A 22,355-nucleotide genomic window follows, 5' to 3' on the forward strand; every position below is an offset into this window, starting at 1 on the left:
CCATGTGCCTGCTCCAGCAAAGATACGATGAGGAGAGGTGACACCTGGAGTACATGTTCTGTACCATGTAATGACCATGTCCTGTGGGGCAATTAAAAAAATCAGAAAGAGTCGGGCACAGTGGCTCACGCCTGTAATCCCGGCACTTTGGGAGGCCGAGGTGGGTGGATTGCCTGAGCTCAGGAGTTTGAGACTAGCCTAGAGAATACAGTGAAACCCTGTCTCTACTAAAAATACAAAAAATTAGCTGGGTGTGGTGGTGCGTGCCTGTAATCCCAGCTACTCAGGAAGCTGAGGCAGGAGCGTCACTTGAACCTGTGAGGCAGAAGTTGCAGTGAGCCAAGATCATGTCATTGCACTCCAGCCTGGGCAACAGAGCAAGACTCCGTCTCAAAAAAAAAAAAAATTAGGCCAGGCTAATGCCCTTTTCGGCCTTAGCCCACCTGCCCCCAGGTGAATAAACAGCCATGGCACTCACACACACACACACACACACACACGCACACACACGCACACACACACATTAGGCCAGGTGCAGTGGCTCATGCCTGTAATTCCTGCACTTTAGGACTGCTTGAGCCCAGGAGTTCAAGACCAGCCTGGGCAACCTGGCAAGACCTCATCTCTACAAAAAAAAAAGAAAAAAATAGCCAAGTGTGGTGGCACACACCTGTGGCCCCAGCTACTCAGGAGGCCGAGGTAGGAGGATCGCTTGAGCACAGGAGGTCAAGGCTACAGTGAGCCGTGATCATGCCTCTGCACTCCAGCCTGGGTGACGATAAGACCCTGTCTCAAAAACAAGTAAATAAATAAAAATCAAACCATTGGCCAGTAATGGTGGCTTACACCTGTAATCCTAATGCTTTGGGAGGCTGAAGCAGGAGTATCACTTCAGGCCAAGAGTTTGAGGCCAACCTGGGCAGCATAGCAAGGCCCTGTCTCTACAAAAAAATTTCAGAAATGAGCTGGGCGTGGTGGCATGTACGTGGTCTCAGCTACTCAGGAAGCTGAGGCAGAGTATCCCTTAAGCCCAGGAGTTGGAGGCTGCAGTGAGCCGTGATTGTACCACTGCACTCCAGCCTGGGTGACAGAGTGAGACTTTCTTTCAAAAAAAAATAACAGATGGTGGAGTGATTGTGAGAGTATGTGTGTGTGACTGTGTACAAAAATATATGTGTGTGTGTGTATTTTGAGTCTACAGACAAGTTGAAAGCACAGCCTAGTCCTGTCCTGGATGTCACCTGCTGAGCTTGGCGGTTGTTGGCTGTTGGGGTTTCTTTGCTTTGTCTGTTTTTTTTCTGGGACCATTTGAAAGTAAGTTACAGATCACAGGGCATTTCATCCCTAAACATGGCAGTACACGTCTTTTAAAAATAAAGACATTCTGGGCTGGGCACAGTAGCTTATGCTTATAATCTTAGCACTTTGGGAGGCGAAGGCAGGAGGATCTTTTGAGCCTAGGAGTTTGAGACCACCCTAGGCAAGAAGATGAAACCTCATCTCTACAAAAAAATTCAAAAATGAGCCGGGCATGGTGGCCCGCAGGTGGAGTCCCAGGCTGAAGTAGGAGGATTCACTGAGCCTGGGAGGTCAAGGCTGCAGGGAGCCGTGATTGCACCACTCCAGCCTGGGTCACAGGTTGAGACCTTCCTAAAAAATAAAAGACATTCGTATAGAATTACAAACACCGTTATTGCATCTAAGAAAATGAGCGACATTCTGGATGGTCTAACATGGAGGTATATTTTGAAGGTGAGGTGAGAGCCTGTGTCAGGCAATACATGGGGGTGAGGGTGACCCTGGGCACTTGGAGAGAGAGGCAGTGGCTGAGCGGATCTGGGGAGGGCAGGTCAGGTCTAGAGCGCCTTGGACAGCTCCCCATGGAGCTGTCGAGCACGGAGTGTGGAGTGGCGAATGTGGCCAGCCTGCAGGTGGGGCAACCTCAGGGCTCGAGGTGTGTGTGTCTTGGGAGCAGCCAGTGTGGTTCTAGGAGAAAGGGGACTGCTACAGAGCTGATCCGCGCCCCTGTGCACAGAGGCTCTGGGCTGGTGCTGGGGCCCCGGTCACAGCTGCACTCTGCTTCCTGCCCCCAGAGAACTCAGAGGTCGGCAGGGAGGACAGACACTGGAACCCAGGATTCACTGCAGAGTTGCAGACTCCATCCAGCACATGCTGTGAGGGTCTGGCCATACAGAATCCAGCAGTATCATTTTTTAAATTTGAATGTGATGTCACAATTTAAAAGTTGAGCTTAAAATGGGATCGATTTCTAGCTTCTTTTGAAAGATCAGCTTGGATGAGACCAGGGCTGCTTTTCCCTGGGGCAGATACCAGCTAAAGCCGAAGAGACCCTTCCCTCTTGTCACTCCAAACCAAGACCTAAGGGCACTAGACCTGTATTAACGTGTGGCCGCTGTTGTTTTTCTTATTGTAGATTTTAAAAGGGAAATTAAGATATTTCTTGGTGTTTTTTTGTGTGCGGTTTTTTTTGTTTGTTTTTTTTGAGATGGAGTCTTGCTCTGTTGCCCAGGCTGGATGGAGTGCAGTGGCGCGATCTCTGCTCAGTGCAACCTCTGCCTCCCGGGTTCAAGCAATTCTCCTACCTCAGCCTCCTGAGTAGCTGGGACTACAGTCATGTGCCACCATGCCTGGCTAATTTTTTGTATTTTAGTAGAGACGAGGTTTCACCATATTAGCCAGGATGGTCTCTATCTCCTGACCTCAAGATCTGCCGACCTCAGCCTCCCAAAGTGTTGAGGTTACAGGCATGAGCCACCATGCCCGGCCTATTTCTTGTTTTTTGTTTGTTTGAAATGGGATCTCACTCTGTCACCCAGACTGGAGTGCAGTGATAGAATTTCAGCTCACTGTAGCCTTAAACTGCTGGGCTCAGGTGATCCTCCTACCTCAGCCTCCCAAGTAGCTGGTACTGTAGATGTGTACCACCATGCCCTGGTAATTTTTGTAGTTTTTTGTACAGATGGGGTCTTGCTATGTTGCTCAGGCCAATCTGGAACTTCTGGGCTCCAGCGATCCCCCCACTGTGGCCTCCCGAGTGCTAGGATGACAGATGTGAGCCACTACACCCGCCAAGATGTTTCTTGAAGCTATCTCTCTATCAAAAATGGAGGTGGAAAGTGGAAAAGAAAAAGTCTGGAGAAGGCTGTTTTTTTTTAAGAAAAGTGGGAAAGTGCAAGTTCGAAGAGAGTATTTATTAACCTTTTATCTGCCAAGCTCATCTATGTCTGAATCAAACAGCCCACTCGACTCATTTGTGGTACTGATGGGGCTTTTGAGTTCATAGTCACTACTGTGATGGATGCAGTAAAAAAGGGATTTGGGGGGCCTCCAGGAAGGCTTCCTGGAGGAGTTGCTGTCTTGACCTGGTATTAGAAAGGAGGCAGGCTGGCTGGGCATAGTGGCTCATGCCTGTAATTCCAACACTTTGGGAGGCCGAGGTAGGTGAATCGCTTGAGCTCAGGAGTTCAAGACCAGGCTGAGCAGCAAGATGAAACCATTTCTCTACAAAAAATGTAAAAATTAGCTGGATGTGATGGTGTTTGCCTGTGGTCCCAGCTACTTGGGAGGCTGAGGCAAGAGGATCACTTGAGCTCAGGTGTGTGAGATTAGTCTGGGCAACATGGCAAAATCCCATCTCTACAAAAAACACAAAAGTTAGTGGGGCTTGGGGACATGATCCTGTCGTCCCAGCTGCTCGGGAGGCTAAGGTGGGAGGATCGCTTGAGCCTGGGAGGTGGAGGTTGCAGTGAGCATGATTGTGCATCTGCACTCCAGCCTGGATGACAGAGCAAGACCCCATCAAAAAAAAAAAAAAAAAAAGGAAGAAAGGAAGAAAGTGTGGTGTGGCAGGACCACGGAGCTCAAAATGGAGTGTTGGAAAGAAAGCTGGAAATAGGAATTTGGAAAGCCTCCCTCACTCAGTGGGGTGAGCAACTGGCTCTTCAAGTATACTGGAGAGACCAGGGGAGGTGGCTCACACCTGTAATCCCAGCACTTTGGGAGGGGAGGCCGAGGCAGGTGGATCACCTGGGGTTAGGAGTTTGAGACCAGCCTGGCCAACATGGTGAAACTCCGTTGCTACTAAAAATACAAAAAAATATCTAGGCATGCTGCTGCGTGCCTGTAATCCCAGCTACTTGGGAGGCTGAGACAGGAGAATTGCCTGAACCTGGTAGGCGGAGATTGCAGGTTCATGCCATTCTCCGTATCAGCTATAATACTTCCCGTTCAAGTCTGTGACTGTGCCATCATTTATTTGAACAGCCCCTCAGGGATGGTCGCTTAGGTGTTCCTGTCTTCCTGCAGGGGTTCTGGTACCCTCGTCTCTCTGCCTCTTTGCCCAGGTGCAGGTGGCTCCTGCAGGCCTCGTCTCTGGAAGTGGAACTGTTTAATCAGAGGCTGCACACACTCAGAATGGCGCAGGTTCTGCACACACAACTTTCCTCCCTAGAAGTCGTGGGTAGAAAGACACCACTGGCGCAGGGGTTCTCAGGTTCGGCACCCCTGGCATTTGGGGCTGGATCATTCTTTTTTTAATTGTGTTTTTACAGAGTCTCACTGTCGCCTAGCCCGGAGTGGCGCGATCTGGGCTCACTGCAATTTCCACCTCCCAGGTTCAAGCAATTCTTCTGCCTCAGCCTCCTGAGTAGTTGGCACTGCAGACATGCACCACCACACCTGGCTAATTTTTTGTATTTTTAGTAGAGACAGGGTTTCACCATATTGCCCAGGCTGGTCTCGAACTCCTGACCTCAGATGATCCACCCACCTCAGCCTCCCAAAATGCTGGCATTACAGGCATGAGCCACTGTGTCCAGTCTCGGATCATTCTTTATCGAGGGGGCCATCCTGTGCATTGTGGGACATTGAGCAGTTTCCACCAAAATGTTTCCATTTGTTAACCAATGTCCCCAGGGTGGGGATGGGGTAAAATCACCCCCTGCTGAGAGCTAGTGCCCTAGTGCCTTCGCTATAACCTTCGCCAGGTACAGTATATGCCATCTCCCCTCACCCCCTCTCCTGGCCCCCTCGATCTCAGCATTGCCCACCAGGCTTCCCTGGCAGATGGTTCTACAGGTAGAAAGCAGAGGGGCTGGGATGGGGGCTTTGGGCACATCCGGGTGACACTCACCAGCTGCGTGGCCTTGGGCAGGCAGCATCACCTCTGCTTACCCTCCTACTTCCTTGTTTGTAAAATGGGGCGCCAGGGTCAGGAGGCTAAGGTGGGAGGATCGCTTGAGCCTGGGAGGTGGAGGCTTCAGTGAGCCATGTTCGTGCCACTGCACTCCAGCCTGGGCAACAGAATGAGACCCTGTCTCAAAAGAAAATAAAATGGGATGAATAGAAGCTGCCTCCCTCGCCAGGAGTGAAGGGGGTGAGAATGCCAGCCAAGTGCTCAGCCCGGAGCTAGAACTTAGGAGGAGGATCTGGGAGCCTCCGGGTTTCCTCGTCCGCCCTTCCATCAGGGGAGCGATTGCAGGGTGCCAAGGACAGACGTGGGCTTCGTCTGCAGCCGCGTTTCTGCTTCTTTCCCGTCCTGGCTTCTTTCTGGCCGTGGCCTTGTTTCTCCCACGTTTGGCAGCAGTGTCTCCTTTGCTCTAGAAGACCGATTGCAGCTCCGCAGCAGGAATTCAGTTTTGAGTTAGCGTGTCCAGTTAGTTGCTACTTTCTCGCCACCACCGTCAGATGCTAAATTGGCAGGACCCAGGTGGGGGCCATACCAGGGTCCTCTCTGGCCACCCCAGGCCCCTGGGCCTGCAGGGCTGCCCTGCACTGCTCAGCCAGGACCCACCTGCCCGCTGCCCAAGCCACCCATGGGAAGGGCACAGGGACAGACCCGTGTGGCCTTCCCAGGTGGGAGCACACTGCCTGCCGGGACAGGCCAGGTCGGCCACCAGCTGTTGACCTTGCTTTGAACTTGTTTACTGCTGTGTGAGTTCAGGGAATGACATAATTCCTGTCCAAGCTCCCTGGACTAAATTTAGGCCCCAGGAAAAGAATTTCCCCTGGGTGAGTTCCAGTACTGCAGTGCTCAGAGAATCAGCTGCTGCCCTGAGCCCTTGAATGCTCTGTGGGTTCCAGGGCCAGTTCCCACCAAGCTCTGGGGCCTGGCTCTCAGGGGAGGCTCTGCTGGGCACCTCTCTCCCAGCATGGGTCAGTGTGAGTCTCTGGGTGACGGGGCACCTTCGTGATTTCTAAGCCTCCATCCGGGGCCGCCACCTCCCCCGCCACTTTGCAGAGCCTGCTGTGCCGGACAGAAAGGGGCTGTGGTGAGAGATGCAAAGCCACAGATGGGCAACTTTTCTAGGTCAGTAAGAACTTGAAATGTTTATGTTAAAGCAAACATGTATTATGAAAGAGAGTAAAACGTTAATATGATTTCTTTCTTTTTTTTTTTTTTGAGATGAAGTCTCACTCTGTTACCCAGGCTAGAGTGCAGTGGTGATTTTCGGCTTAGTGGAGCCTCTGCCTCCTGAGCTCACATGATTCTCCTGCTTCAGCCACCTGAATAGCTAAGATTACAGGCACCTGCCACCATGCCCGGTGAATTTTTGTATTTTTAGTAGAGATGGGTTTTTGTTGGCCAGGCTGGTCTCGAAAACCTGACCTCAAGTGATCTGCCTGCCTTGTCCTGTCAAGGTGCTGGGATTACAGGCGTAAACCACCACACCTGGCTTCTCTCTCTCTCTCTCTCTCTCTTTTTTTTTTTTCCGAGACAGAGTCTCGTTCTGTCACACAGGCTGGAGTGCAATGGCACGATCTCAGCTCACTGCAACCTCCACCTCTCGGGTTCAAGCCATTCTCCTTCCTCAGCCTCCTGAGTAGCTGGGATTACAACAGGCGTGTGTCACCACACCCAGCTAATTTTTGTATTTTTAATAGAGATGGGTTTCACAATGTTTGTCAGACCAGCTTCGAACTTCTGACCTTGTGATTCACCCACCTCCATCTCCCAAAGTGCTGGGATTACAGACATCAGCCACTGTGCCTGGCCTGACCCCTCTCTTTAAAAAAATAAATGAATAAACTAGAAATGGGATTTCACTATATTTCCCAGGCTGGTCACAAACTCCTGAGCTCAAGTGATCTTCCCACCTTGGCCTTCCAAACTGTTGTTATTACAGGTGTGAGCTATTACACCTGGCCATTTTTTTTTTTTAATTGAGATGACATTCACATGAAATTAACCATGGTAAATGAATAATTCACTGAGAGTACACTCACAAGGCTGTGCAACCACCACTTCTGTCTGGTTCCAAAACATTTTAATCACCCCAAAAAGAAACCTTGCAGACACCAGCAATCATTCTTCACTTCTCCCTTCCCCAGCAACACTGGGTCCCCACTCTGGGTAACCAGTAAACTTTCTGTCTCCATGGATTTGCCTATTCTGGACTTTTTTTTTTAGACCGAATCTCACTCTGTTGCCAGGCTGGAGTGCAGTGGTACAATCTCGGCTCACTGGAGTCTCTGACTCCCAGGTTCAAGCAATTCGCCTGCCTGAGCCTCCCGAGTAGCTGGGACTACAGGTGCGCACCACCACGCCCAGCTAATTTTTGTATTTTTAGTAGAAACAGGGTTTCGCCATATTGGCCAGAATGGTCTCGATCTGTTGACTTTGTAATCTGCCTGCCTCGGCCTCCCAAAGTGCTGGGATGGGAGGCGTGTGGACTTTCACATAAATGGAATCGTACACTCCGTGGCCTTTTGTGTCTGACTTCTCACTCAGCATGATGTTTTCATTTTTGTTGTTGTTTTGGTTTTGGCTTTTTTGAGAGTCTCACTGTGTCGCCCAGGCTGGAGTTCAGTGGCATGTCACTGAACCTCCGCCTCCTGGGTTCATGTGATTTTCCTTCCTCAGCTTCCTGAGTAGCTGGGACTATAGGTGCGCGCCACCATGCCTGGCTCATTTTTGTAATTTTTTAGTAGAGACGAGGTTTGGCCGTGTTGGCCAGGATTTTCAAACTCCTGACCTCAGGTGATCTACTCACCTTGGCCTCCCGAAGTGCTGGGATCACAAGTGTGAGCCACCACACCCGGACTGTTTTTGGTTTTGAGGCAGAGTCTTACTCTGTCACCCAGGCTGTAGTGCACTGGCACAATCTCAGGTCACTACAACCTCCGCCTCTCGGGTTCAAACGATTCTCCTGCCTCAGCCTCTGAATAACTGGGATTACAGGCAAGCACCACCATGCCTGTCTAATTATTGTATTTTTAGTAGAGATGGGTTTTCACCATTATTGCCAGGCTGGTCTTAAACTCCTGACCTCAAGTGATCTGTCTGCCTTGGTCTTCCTAAGTGCTGGGTTTTCAGGCATGAGCCACCATGCCCAGCCAGGGCTCCTAGTCTGAGAAATGATAGTGTCACCCTGCTCAGCCTTGCTGGAAAGGAGGGCCTTGCGATTCTGCTCCCCGCCTTCTGTGCCCTGGCCCATCCCAGGCCCTGCACTGTTTCCCCTTGTTCCCATCTTGCCTGCTTGCTTTTAAACTCCAGTGTGGGTTATTTTCCTCTTTGTTATTCCTCTGCCTCAGAAACCCCAGCGAGGAAGTCTTGGTTGCACAAGCACTTTTTAGGTCTTTAGGATTAGCTTAGTGTGCCTTTTTTTTTTTTTTTTGAGATGGAGTCTTGCCCAGTTACCAGGCTGGAGTGTAGTGGCGTGATCTTGGCTCACTGCAACCTCTGCCTCCCAGGTTCAAGTGTTTCTCCTGCCTCAGCCTCCCAAGTAGCTGGGACTACAGGTGTGCACCACCACGCCCAGCTAATTTTTGTATTTTTAGTAGAGACAGGGTTTCACCATGTTGGCCAGGGTGGTCTCAATCTGCCCACCTCAGCCTCCCAAAGTGCTAGATTACAGGAGTAAGCCACTGCACCCGACCAGTTTAGTGTGCTTTTTAATATCAGGGTAACGTGGTGTCGGTGCCTTGGGTAGGATTTTTGCTGCCCCCTTCACAAGTGTCCCGCCCCGTGCCCAGTAAGCTTTAGGAAAAACTGCTGCCTCCTCCCAAGCTGCACCTACCCCCTGCCCCACCCAGCCTGCCCCTTCCTTCTGCTGAAGAAACATGGAGTGGAGCAGCAGGAAGACTGAGGCATGAAGAATCACCCAAATAACTGCGTTCATTCTACAGGCAATTCAATTGCCTGATGGAATGCTGTGCAGCCATCTTGTAAGCTCTGATATTTAAAGAATCTTTAAAGACATGAAAAACTCCTCCGAAATACCATGTGATCCCCATTTGGGAAGAGGAGAAAAATTGTATGCATGTAGGGAGAAAAAACTGCAAAAATGGGAATAAATCATTAAATAAATCATAAAGCATTAGTGGGGTGGTGCCTGGGTGGTGACAGGTGATTTTTAACTTTTTTTTTCCTGTACTTTTCTGTTTCCTGCAATGATCAGTCATTGCTCTGGCAATTGAAAAAATACATATATTATAAAGAGATATGTTTACAAAAGGTCAGTTACCTCTGATGTTCCCCAGGAGGAGAAGGCAGGCCCTTTAAAGGAGGAGGACGAAGCCACGTTGGCTTCGGGAGAGAGGAATTGACAGCCATGATTGTTGGTGTGCACTGCGGCCGCCAGGGGGTGCTGGGTGCACGCAGCACGGAGACTGCAGCCTCCTCCGTTCGCCTCCCAGAGCCCCTGGCAGCTAAGTGTGTGGCCTGGCTGCTGGAAACTGCGCCACTGAAAAATCAGCAAGAGACTCCTCGGGCCCCCAGCTCATTGTAGCCTTCAAAGAACACTGGCCCCAAAACTACCCGGTTCACGGTATTTTTAGTATTTGGCCTGCCTGGCCCTGCCTCTGACATGTCTGAAAACCGCTCCTGTCGTCTTGCTCTTCCTGCAGACGCTTCTGATGAGCAGAACTCACAGTCCTCGATGGAACATTCAATGAACAGCTCAGAGAAAGTAGACCGGCAGCAGTCTGGAGACACGGGTCTGGCCACAGAGACGTCTGCAATCTCTCAGGTACCTCGCTCGAGGTCTCAGAGGGGCAGCCAGATCGGCCGTGAGCCCGTTGGGTTGTTGGGGGTACGTTGAAAGGCGTTTCGTTGTTGTGTTTTGCTGTTTTATCGCTGGACTGTTGAAACTGTCATTTGTCTACTGGGCGATGTCCATGAACACAGTCCTGTGCCCTGCCCTGGGCTCCGGGGCCAAGGGATAATGCACCTTGTGGCCTCTGCCCTCAAGGAGCCTCTGGGTCAGAGGAGGAGGAAGGACCTTGAACCTAGCCTCAGCTTTTGCGTTTTGTCTCTTCGGGCTCACAAGCATTGCCTCATCTCAGTGACCCCCAAATCAGTGAGGTTTAGAGCTGGGAAGATAAGACTTTGGAAACCTAAGTGGGGGGCATCCTGTGGAATGGTGCTGCTGACCCCGCTGGCATGGCACGGGCCCCTCTCCAGGTCAGAACTGTGCTGGAATCTGGTCTGAATGAGTCAGTGCAGGTGCAGTGGGCCTGGTGGTAAAGAGCAAGCTTCCCAGAGTCAGGCCCAAGTTTGAATCCCAACTCCCAAAATGGGATCACAGAACTGTCCTGGGGCCACTGTGAGGATTCGATGGGAGAACGTGGGTAAACACTTAGCATTGAGCGGACACAAGATACCGAAGCGTCATTGGCCACGACCACCATTAGAATTTTTCACTGTAAATCCTCTAGACTCAGCTGGGCGTGGTGGCTCACGCCTGTAATTCCAGCACTTTGGGAGGCCAAGGCGGGCAGATCACCTGAAGTCAGGAGTTTGAGACCAGCCTGGCCAACATGGTGAAACCCTGTCTCTATTAAAAATACAAAATTACGGTGGCTCACACCTGTAATCCCAGCACTCTGGGAGGCCAAGGCGGGTGGATCACGAGGTCAAGAGATCAAGACCATCCTGGTCAACATGGTGAAACCCCGTCTCTACTAAAAACACAAAAAATTAGCTGGGCATGGTGGTGCGTGCCTGTAATCCCAGCTACTCAGGAGGATGAGGCAGAATTGCCTGAACCCAGGAGGCGGAGGTTGCGGTGAGCCGAGATGGCGCCATTGTACTCCAGCCTGGGTAACAAGAGCGAAACTCCGTCTCAAAAAAAAACAAAATTAGCCAGGCATGGTGGTGTGTGCCTGCAGTCCCAGCTACTCAGGAGGCTGAGGCAGGAGAATCACTTGAACCTGGGAGGCGGAGGTTACAGTGAGCCAGAACTGTGCCACGGTGCTCCAGCTGGGATAACAGAGCAACGCTCTGTCTCAAAAAAAAAAAAAAAAATCCTCTAGACTCTGGTTTTTTTGAGATGGAGTCTCGCTCTGTCACCCAGGCTGGAGTGCGGTGGCATGATCTCAGTTCACTGCAAACTCCACCTCCTGGGTTCAAGCGATTCTTCTGCCTCAGCCTCCCAAGTAGCTGGAATTACAGGTGCCTATCCCTATGCCTGGCTGCTTTTTGTATTTTTAGTAGAGATGGGGTTTCACCATGTAGGCCAGGCTGCTGTCAAATCCTGACCTCAAATGATCCGCCCACCTCAGCCTCCCAAAGTGCTGGCATTACAAGCGTGAGCCACCGCGCCCAGCCACTTCAAAATCTTTAAACCCTTTGATGGGCAGCTCCCTTTCTAAGAACTCACCCTGCAGAACCCTCTCCACATGCCTTAGTGCAAAGGAGTTGCTTACAGGAATCTGGGGTCGCTGGGCACGGAGGCTCACGCCTACAATGCCAGCACTTTGGGAGGCTGAGGCAGGTGGATCGCCTGAGGTTGGGTGTTTGAGACCAGCCTGACCCACACGGAGAAACCCCATCTATACTAAAAATACAAAATGAGCCGGGTGTAGCACACCTGTAATCCCAGCTACTCGGGAGGCTGAGGCAGAAGAATGGCTTAAACCCGGGCAGCGGAGGTTGCAGTGAACCATCATCGCGCCACTGCACTCCAGCCTGGGCAAGAAGAGCGAAACTTCGTCTCAAAAGGAAAAAGAGAAATCTGGGATCTTGCATGAGACAGGCTAGGGTGCAGCTGTTTAGAAGAGCATGGTTGGGCCTTCCAGGTTATGATAAACGTTCTTGCAGTGTGCAGTGAGAAAAGCAAGCTGCAGAACCGCAGGCGTAGCATGAGCCCATCTGGTTCAAAACAGCAGAAGCCAAAGCCTGGCTTTATAGGAAGACCAAGGTTGTCAGCTGGGATCTCTGGGCCTCTTGAGCTCAGTGGAGAAAAGCTCAGCTTGAAACTTTGATCCACACCCCAAGAGTATCCAGTGCTCCCCACAGTGCCTGGAAATGCCAGGAGCCCCCAATCTCTCACATTGCCCCTACTATACCCCTGTTCTTGCTTCCAGGAGACCCAGACCTGAAATTGGGCCTCTTCCATCATTTTCACAGACACACATACTGTCCTACGGAGCTCGGGGTGTGAGTGAGATGGAAGATGTATTCCAGTAAAGCAGGCAGTCTGACATTTCAAGCAATACATTTTTGGCCAGGTGCAGTGGCTCACATTTGTAAACTTAGCAGTTTGGGAGGCTGAGGCAGGTGGATCAGTTGAGGCCAAGAGTTGGAGGCCAGCCTGGGCAACATAGCAAGTTCCCCATCTCTCCAAAAAAAGAAAGAAAATTAGCCAGGCCTAGTGGTGCATGCCTATAGTCCCAGCTACTCTGGAAGCGGAGGCGGGAGGATCGCTTGAGCCTGAGAGTTAAGGCCGCAGTGAGCTGTGATCACACCACTGCACTCCAGCCTGGGTGACAGAGTAAGACCCTGTTTCAAAAAAATAAATACAGGTCCAGGCCTGGTGGCTCACACCTGTAATCCCAGTACTTTGGGAAGCCCAGATGGTTGGGTCACAAGGTCAGGAGATCGAGACCATCCTGAAACATAGTGAAACCCCATCTCTACTAAAAATACAAAAATTAGCTGGATGTGGTGATTTGCACCTGTTATCCCAGCTACTCGGGAGGCTGAGGCAGGAAAATGACTTGAACCCAGGAGGTGGAAGTTGCAGTGAGCCAAGATCGCGCCACAGCATTCAAGCCTGGCAACAGAGCAAGACTCTGTCTCCAAATACATACAGAAAAAAGGAGAGAGAATACAGACAGGCAGCCTTCCTGGCTCCATGTGTTCCCTGCTCCCAGCATCCCCCAGAAGGGGCTTACATAACCATATCTGCTAGTCCCTTGCACATCCTACTCCCCTGCAACATGTATCTCTGAGCACCCACTGTGCAGGGGCTGTACCTAGTCCCTCGCTGCCATGATGGGGCTGACAGTAGGGCCAGGATAAGCAGACAAGCAAGTCACAGAGTCCCACTAAGTGCCGTAAGAGAGTGGCACAGGGTGACATGGAAAAGCAGAACAGGGGCCAGGTGCGGTGGCTCAAGCCTGTACCGATGTCAGATCACGAGGTCAGGAGTCCGAGACCAGCCTGGCCAACATGGAAAATCCCGTCTCTACTAAAAATACAAAAATTAGCCAGGCGTGGTGGCGGGCGCCTGCAATCCCAGCTACTCAGGAGGCTGAGGCAGGAGAATAGTTTGAACCCGGGAGGCGGAGGTCGTGGTGAGCCAAGATCGTGCCATTGCACTCCAGCCTAGGTGACAAGAGCAAGACTCCATCTCAAAAAAAAGAAAAAGCAGAACAGGCCGTGGGTAGAGAGCGCTGTAGCTGGCATCAGCGGTGCTGACATGAAGGAGTGCCCAGGGCTGGGACGGCGGGCTCTCCAGGCAGGGGCAGACCAAGACAGTGCACAGACCTCAAGACAGGAGCCAGCTTGAAGAACAAAAGAGAGGCCTGAGTGGCCAGGGAGGTGAGAACCTGGTGGGGGAGGAAGACAGTGGCCAGATGTGGGAAGAAGAAGTGGGCCAGGCTGGTCACTAGGGCCTTCTCGGTCCTGGCGAGGAGCTGGGTTTCTTCAGAAGTCAGTAGCAAAGTGGTGGAGTGCTTTGTATTTTGCGTGTGGTTTCTGCCGGAGGAAGGTTGCTGGGGCCACGCCATTGGCCACAAGGAGGCTGTGACATCAGCCAGGCCAGAGGCCAGTCAGGTGCAGGTGGGGAGGGGCTTCAGGGGGCTGTCCAGGCCTGGGGCTTTCTCCCAGGCTTATGGGGAGTGCCAGTTAGGATGGGTGCAGCCAGGAGTTTGGTCTCAGGTGACAGGTTAGGTTTGAGATGCCAAGACGATGTAAGATGGATGAGTGAGTGTTAAACCTTTCTTGGGGTCCTGGGTTTCTTGGGAATTCAGTGACAACTACAGACCCTTTCCCTCAGAATAACACGCACACACACATGTGTATACCCAGCAAATGCTGAGAGTCCAGGCCAGGCATTGTGCCCAGCCCTGGAGGAGCAAGGTGGCAGAGTGCGTCTGAGCCTTTGAGATACAGCCTTAGAACTTGGAGAGATTGCTAGGCCCCATGCCTCACACCTATAATCCCAGCAGTTTGGGAGGCTGAGGTAGGAGGATTGCTTGGGCCCAGACATTTGAGACCAGCCTGAGCAACATAGCAAGACTTCATCTTTACAAAAAACTTTTTTAAAAAATTAGCTGGGCATGGTGGCACATACTGCGGAGGCGGGAGGATCTGTTGAGCCCAGGAAGTTGAGGCTGCAGTGAGCTATGATGGCTACTGTACCCCAGCCTGAGCAGCAAAGCAAGACTCTATCTCTAAAAAAAAGTGTAAAAACGAGTTGAAAAAGCTGGCACAGTGGCTCATGCCTGTAATCCCAGCACTTTGGGAGGCCAAGGCCGGCAGATCACCTGAGGTCAGGAGTTCAAGACCAGCCTGGCCAACATGGCGGAACATGGAGGCATGGTGAAACCCTGTCTGTACCAAAAATACAAAAAAAAAAAAAATAGCATACTTGTAATCCCAGCACTCTGGGAGGCCGAGGCGGGCAGATCACCCGAGGCCAGGCGTTTGAGACCAGTCTGGCCAACATGGTGAAACCCCATCTCTACTAAAAATACAAAACATTAGCCAGGTATGGTGGTGCACACCTCTAATCCCAACTTCTTGGGAGGTTGAGGAAGGAAAGTCACTTGAACTCAGTAGGCGGAGGTTACAGTGAGCCAATATCGTGCCACAGCACTGCAGCTTGGGTGACTGAGCGAGACTCCATCTCAACAACAACAAAAGAACTTAGAAAGATAAACTTGAAACTATAATCATCCTAGCAGTTAATCACAGACGGGAAGATTGATGACAGGAACTCCTGGACCAGTCTGAATGAGTGGAAGGGCCTGGAGTCCCAGGCAGCGGTGTAGGAAACGCTCCTGAGTTACCAGCCATTGGTATGTGGTAGGGCCAGGCAGGGGCCAGGGGACACTGGGCTCCCTAGCTCCAGGAGAAGTTCAGGTGTGAGGGTCTCCATAGGTCCTCGAACCCTCTGGAGTCCATGCTTGGACCCCGGGTCCAGAACTGCTGGTCTGAACCACAAAGCTGCGCTCCCTCGGTTCCTTCCTGGGCTGACCGTCAGCCTCACACCTGGCCTCACCTGCTCTCCTGGCATATTAACCTATGTTCCCGTTTTCTTCTCTCCCCAAGGATCTGGAAGGAGTGCCACCCTCTAAAAAGATGAAACTAGAGGCCTCTCAACAAAACTCGGAAGAGATGTAGACATTGCTTGAAAGCCTCCGATCCATGTTTCATGGAAGGTACATCAGCAATTAATTCTAGAGCAACTTTGCCCGAGCGATTCCTCTTGGGTACGAACAGAACTACTAACGTTTCAAGTTTACCAAGTGCAAATCCAAGAAGACCCAGAACGGCGGAACTTCTCAGACACTGAAGAACTCTCTGCTGTGAAGCAAAACCCTCAAACCTTTAAGGGACCGTCCTTGGGGAGGCGGTGGGGCGGCAGCTCAGGAGTGTCTGCACACTGCTCGGAAGCCAGGATCCCATTTGTGTTGCTGCTGTATTTTTTCCCACTTCTCTATGTAACGATATAAGCTATTGGAGGGTGGTACCGATCAGGAACGCTTTCCGGCGGGGCTTTTCACTGTTCAACCAATTCCTTCCGCTTTCTTTTTTTGTGCCTTGTGCCCTTGAGGTGACCTCTGGCATGTATCCTGGTGGATTTTGCATCTCCCCTCTGCAAAGTGCCCTCGTGGTTTGGTTCGGGAGGCAGCTGCCATCCTTCTCACCGCTCTCCTCCCTGCCCCAGGACTTGATCGGAGCAGGCAGGGTGGAGGAGGGGAGCTCCTTAGCCCACCTGGTTTTCAGGTGCACGGGACCTTATGCACGCCCCAAGCATCAGGCACCAGGGCCCAAGGACGCGCAGGTGCCAGGCATAGTCCCCAAGGGCTCTGCACCTTGGTCCAGGCTGGGTACCCACTGTGCCCTCCCTTCCTTGGGGCCTTTAGGGCTCGGCATCTCCGAGCCTAGATGGACATGCAAAGCCCTTGGAATTTTCTGGCACTTCCTCTCTCTTGCCCTCACCCCCACCCCCACCCCATCACTGCTTTCTCCCAGACCTCTGGATACAAAATGGCTTCTCTGGCTGACTGCAGGCTGTCTCCTGAAGGCACTGAGTATGCCGGGGAGGCTGGGAGCTGGCGGCAGGATTAGCTGGTGCTGAACTTTCTCTCATAGGACGTCGCCTGGATTTCAAATCCACAGTCACCTGTTGCCCTCCGCCTCCCCTGATGCCCCAGCCCACGCCCCGAGAGGCAGGATCACAGCGGTCAGAATCCACGTGCTTTCCCATTCGTAGGCTGTTCTGACTCTCAGAGCCAACAGCTGGACCATGTCTCATCCCCAGAACGTGCCGTCGGTCCCCACCGGGGAGTGGGCCTTGATGGCTGGGCCTTGAAGGCCACAAACAAGGCGTTGAGGAATTGGAAAGATTTGCACACCCTCCAGAAAGGAGAGATGGTCTCCCCTCCCTCCCACCCCACACCTGCGCTGGCTCGGCTTCCTCTCACCCAATGGGACGCCCCGAGGACGAACTGCCTAATCGTTTGGTTCTGAGGCCTGGTTTGCTCTTAATGAATATATGGACTCCTCAGACCTTAAACCTTTTCCTAAGCTTTCTTTACTGCACTGGAGTTCTGACTCCCTTTGAGTTGTGTGTTACTGGGGGGGTGGGGGTTGCGGGTTTTGTTTTCTGGGGCTAATTGGTGCATATTCAGGTACCACCTTGATGTGTGGCTCTTTCTCCTGACCATCACGGGAAGTGTCTGCCGGATTCCATTTTCTAAGAGTTTCTGAGGGTGAGGCTCTTATTTTTTTTAAGGGATCCTGTCTATTTCCTGCACTTCAAGAAGAATCAAAATGTTCCTGAATTTCAAATACCTCATGCAAAATGTCTCCTGAAATAAGGGAAAAAAAAAAAAAAAAAAAAACAACTTTGAAAATCTTAATGTTGAAGTGAGCAATGCCGAAAGGTTTCTGTCTTAAAAAGAAAATTCCTGTACTTATCCCTTTTGCCCCGTAGGCGGTTAGTTTTGTTGAGAACTGCGTACCTGATGCGGTTCCTCTCCATGCATCTCAAGGCGGCGTGACCTCCAGATCCCGTGGAGTCACGTTGTCTTTGCAGCGAAACTCCATCTTGGTGAGAGATGAATTTGGATATTTATTTCCTTTTCTTTTTTGGGAAATGAGAGGCTACAACCAAGACAGCTGAAGGAGAATGAAACAGACACATCCACAGACACAGGCGTAGGTGGCCCTGCCGCTTGCCGCGGCCTCTCTGGACTGGTAAGGGGAGTTGGCGCAGGTGAGGACTCAGACGACGTCCACCGTCCCCAGGCTGTCACTAGTTTTTCTCTGAAGTGCCTGAAGGTAGGAATGGGCCGGCGATCGGGACCAGCTGGGCCCCGCCACGGCCACGCCAGGCAAAGCGCCAGCAGCCCTGCACTCCACGCTGGCCAAGAAGGCCTTCCACGCAGAATGACGAGACTGCAAAAATCCCATGTGCTTCCTTCCCTGGCGCAGCCGCTCCTCCGAGCCGCTGCCCCCCACCCACCCTGCACCCCTCGCCCTTCCCCCACCACAGAATCTAAGACCTTTCAGCTTCGAGCCAGGGGCGGGGGATCCCCAGCAAAAGCCTTCCGTGGACATCAGGCCCCGTGGCCTCAAGGGCTCCCAGGGCAAACCTAATTCCCCTCAAAACTTGAAGTCGGGGAAGCTGCGGCTACACATTCCACAAGTGCTGGCACTTACACCCACAACCCGGAAGGCTGTGGGCCGATTCCTCTAGGGCGGTGACCTCCCATTAGCAAACGGTGTCATGGTTTGGAATGTTCATTATCGCTGAGGACCTGATTAGAGGGGTAAAGACCTTTTTTCACCGTTACCTAATTTTCCCCCCCCTCAATATTTTTTTTTTGGTGTGTTGTACAGCAGTATAATTTTTCACTTATTTATTCCATCAGTAGATATGGTTTGTACAATGTACAATGGTTTCATTTCAGAAAATAAAAATTTCAAATCCTGAATTTTGATTTTGTTGTGTTGTAAATAGGAGTCAAGTCAGATTGATGGTGATGGTGTCCCTCACTGGCTGCTCCAGCCTCTCCTGCACAGCCATGTGGCCCTGATGCTACAAGACACATGAGTTCCTTGCACACAGGAATTGTTGCATTCCACAGTCATGAGAGCTGCCATTATTAAGCACCAGCTGGATGCCAGGCAAGCCACTAGTCCCTCCTTTCTGTGGTCAGGTATTGTCAGCCACCTTGTGCAGGAGAGGAAGCAGCAGGACAGTCCCTTATGGGGCTCTCATGCCCGGTCAGGACCCCAGGTTAAAAGCCCCACCTGAGGCCAAACTCAGTGGCTCATGCCTGTAATCCTAGCACTTTGATTACAAGAAGAGTGGATCACGTGAGGTCAGGAGTTTGAGACCAGCCTGGCCAACATGATGAAACCCTGTCTCTACTAAAAATACAAAAATTAGCCAGGCATGGTGGCACCCACCTGTAATCCCAGCTATTTGGGAGGCAGGGGCAGGAGAATCACTTGAACCTGGGAGGCAGAGGTGGCAATGAGCTGAGATCGCACCACTGCTCTCTAGCCTGGACAACAGTGTAAGACTCTATCTCAAAAAAAAAAAAAAAAGCCACACCTGATCCCTCTATCCTGAGGCCTGGGTTCCAGCAGGGACATGTTTTTGGTTTCCCTGTCTGAGAAGGCTCTGGCTTGTGGTAGGGACTCAGGGGCGTCAGTGCATGAGTGGACTGCAACCTTGGCTTGACTTGTCCTAATGGCCTCTAGTGACTTACATAGTGGGGCTAGAACCGGACCTTTCCCAGGGCCCTGTCCCTCTCGGCCCAGACTCTCCCCCAAGTTGACTTCCCCACCTCTGTCCAGCCTCACCCAGCCCTGGCTCAGCCCCTAAAGGGAGCTGGCAGGGGTGGGGGTGTCAAGTCAGCGGTCTGGGCCAAGCCACATTGTGCCTGGCCTGGCCTGCAGGCAGATGCTCTCTCCCGTTTGTTCTGTCTGGCTCTCCTCCCTACCCGTTCCTAACATGTTCCAGTGTTTTTAACAGAACTGGTTGCTCAGCTAAATAAACTCCTGATATGGAAAGTTCAGCTTGACAAAACACAAATCATACAGGCCTTGTTTACTTAAGGAAAAAATGCCTGAGCTGGCACACGTTCCCGCGCTTCCTTTCTGTCCCCTCTGCATGTCTGTTCCCAGCTCTTGCTCTCTGGATGAGCATCCCTCCCTCATCTCTCCTGCCCTTTCCCCCACCTCCCATGTCTCCACCCGCCTAGATCACTGTTTCTCAGTTTTTTCCATGTAACTTCCTCTGTGTCTCTCACTGAAGCGGCCTAATTTCCTCTCCCACCTCCCTTCCTCGAGGAGCAGTCATGCCCAGGAGCTAGAAACGTGGGCTTTGCAGGAATTGGTTGAGCTGTGCTGGGCCCTGGACAGCAATGACTCAAACTTGACCCTTAACCCCCAGGCAGGTAAGTGAGCCCCACTGCATTACGGTGCCGACCACAATTTGGAATTGGGGGATACAGACATTCCGATGGGCAGGGGTCAGGGGATCTCCTAGGACACCAGAGGAATACCAGACATGGGACTAAGCAGCTTGTTTTCTTTTTTGACGCAAAGGAGTGGCTGGAGGCTTCTGAGCCAAGGCTCTGCTGGACTAGGGATCGTGTTGCCAATGAATAGCATGGATTGGAAAAGACCAGGCTGGAGGTGGGAGCAGGGCAACTAGGGAACTGGAACAACAGGCCAAGCAGGGGGCCAGCAGTTGGCAACAGGGCCCACGTGCCCCCAGGCAACGTGAAGGCGGTCAGTAGGCAGGGAGGTGGGGTGGGGAAGGGATAAGTTTGGGAAGGTAGACAGAGAAGGCTCAGGTCAAAGTTCTGGTCTATGCCAAGGCAACAAGTGTCACAGAGGTCCGTGGTGGGGCAGACCCTAAAGGTCAAGTCCAACTTCCCTCTCTCACTCCTGAGTGAAGAATGCATGTTTCCTCCAAAGCCTCGGATTAAACATCCATTGACCTTGTCTATCCAGTTCTGTTTCCCTATTCTTCCCATAGGGGTCGCCCTCCCTCCCCAGACCATAAGTGGGGCGGGCACCTATCCCAGGGTGGCCATGTGACCCAGTCCTATCCAATCACTATGGTCCCGCCTCCTGGATACCCCAATTGGTTCAGGGATGAGCACGTGGCCCAATGAGAGTCAGCCCTGAGGTTTCTGTGGGAACTGGTGGGAAAGAATTCTGCTGGAGCATCTGGAGTTGCTCAAATGGAGGCCTGCGGCCATTTTTCCCTCCACGTGTGGAGGAGTCGGCCTGAGAATGAAAGCAGCACAGGAAAGGTCTGAAAGACAGTGAGTGTGTGCTTTTTGAGGGCAGCATTTGAGCCTTGGCCCCAGCTGGCCCCGAAGCCAGCACTCGCCCTAAACGTCTCTGTTTTGTGAGCCAATAAATCCCCTTGATGGTTTAGGCACATTTCACTGGGTCTTACCCCACGTGAGCCCCCACTCGTCCATATGGCCCTGTTTTGGACCAGTGAAGCATCCCCATCTGTAGTCTTCCAACATACGGAGCGTCACCACTCCCGAGCAGTGTGACCCCAGGCAAGTATCTTAACCTCTCTGGGTCCGTTTCTTCATCTGTATGATGCCTACTAAGGTTGTTGTAAGGATTAAATGAATACGTGTAAAGCACTCAAGGCAGGCCCTGGCACATGGTGAATCTCAAATGTTAGCTGCTACTTTATAATTATTATCCTCACGCACCTCTAGCTTCAGAAGACCAGTTCCGAGGGCAAGAGGCACAGGGAAGAGAAGAACGGCCCACTCTGGGTTACCTTGGGTTTGCCCTCAGTAGGCTTTACTCTCTGAAGACCCGCCTCTTCCCCAAGTGATTGACACTGGAGTAATCGCCACAGCACACCCCAGATGCGACACAGCCTGAGTCAGGCCTTGTGGGATAAACCCTCCCGAGAACAGGAAGGAAAGACGTGCCTGACTGAGCAGAGAGCTAGAGGTCAGACAACATGTCCCTACCCTGGGCACTGGCTGCTCAGTCATTAAAGCAGACCCAAACAGCTTCTGGCCAGGGGCTCAAAGGAACAGCCTATTAGAGACTCATTTTACAGTCTCTCTTCCACTGTTGTGTCTCCACAGGTGGGGTTGGGGAAAGACTCAGGGTGGCAAGGACCAGGATCTACTGCCAAGCCTGTGGGTCCTGTCTCCCTCTGGGATGCCCCTGGCACTCTGTGCCCATGGATGCACTGGGTGACTTGAGGTCAATGGCTTTCTCTCTCCAGACCTAGGCAGAAAAAGCAATCTGCTTTGCTTCAGAGAACCTCAAGAGGCTCTTAATCCTGCTCTTTTCTCCCTCTAGGCTCCCTCTGTGATGAGCTCATCTGACCTCCTGGCAACCCCAAAGGGTAGTTTAGAGCAGGGAATCAGCCTCCCGATTTACAGAAAGGATAACTCAGGCCAGGGAAGCGACTTGAACAGGGTCCTGTAGGGACTCAGTGAAGGAGGCTTCGGAACCCAGCCTGTCTTCCAGCAGAGCAGGAATCAGCAAATCTGGCTGACCACTTGTTTTTTATTTGTTTGTTTATTTAGAGACGGAGTCTTGCTCCTGTTGCCCAGGCTGGCTGAGATTGCTGCAGTGGCGCAATCTCAGCTCACTGCAACCTCTGCCTCTCGGGTTCAAGTGATTCTTGTGCCTCAGCCATCAGAATAGCTGGGATTACACGTGCATGCCACCGCCTGCCTGATTTTTTTAAAAATAAAGTTTTATTGGAACAAGCCATGCTCATTCATTTACATATTGTTCCTGGCTGCTTTCACCATACAACAACAGAGTCGAGTACAGATGCTCTTCAATTCACAATGGGGTTACTTTTCAGTAAGCCCATAAACTGACCTGTGGTCCCAGCTAACTTGAGAGGCTGAGTGGG

General features: G+C 51.8%; 1 protein-coding gene across 4 annotated transcripts in view; it reads left to right on the forward strand.

The window, feature by feature from the left end:
- BCL7A (BAF chromatin remodeling complex subunit BCL7A) overlaps positions 1 to 18,414 on the forward strand; it is a 39,371-nt gene extending 20,957 nt beyond the window's left edge. For 2 of the 4 annotated variants that reach the window (XM_035257900.3, XM_002753111.5), the window contains 2 exons: positions 9,868 to 9,989; positions 15,521 to 18,414. In XM_035257900.3, coding sequence (XP_035113791.1) covers positions 9,868 to 9,989; positions 15,521 to 15,592 — 194 coding nt within the window. In that variant the 3' untranslated portion in view covers positions 15,593 to 18,414. Of the gene's footprint in view, positions 1 to 9,867; positions 10,053 to 15,520 lie in introns of all 4 variants that reach the window. The other 2 variants (XM_002753110.6, XM_035257899.3) reach the window with 2 other exon arrangements.
- Positions 18,415 to 22,355: the final 3,941 nt, after the last annotated feature.

Source organism: Callithrix jacchus, chromosome 9, assembly GCF_049354715.1.
Source record: "Callithrix jacchus isolate 240 chromosome 9, calJac240_pri, whole genome shotgun sequence".
NCBI lineage: Eukaryota > Metazoa > Chordata > Mammalia > Primates > Cebidae > Callithrix > Callithrix jacchus.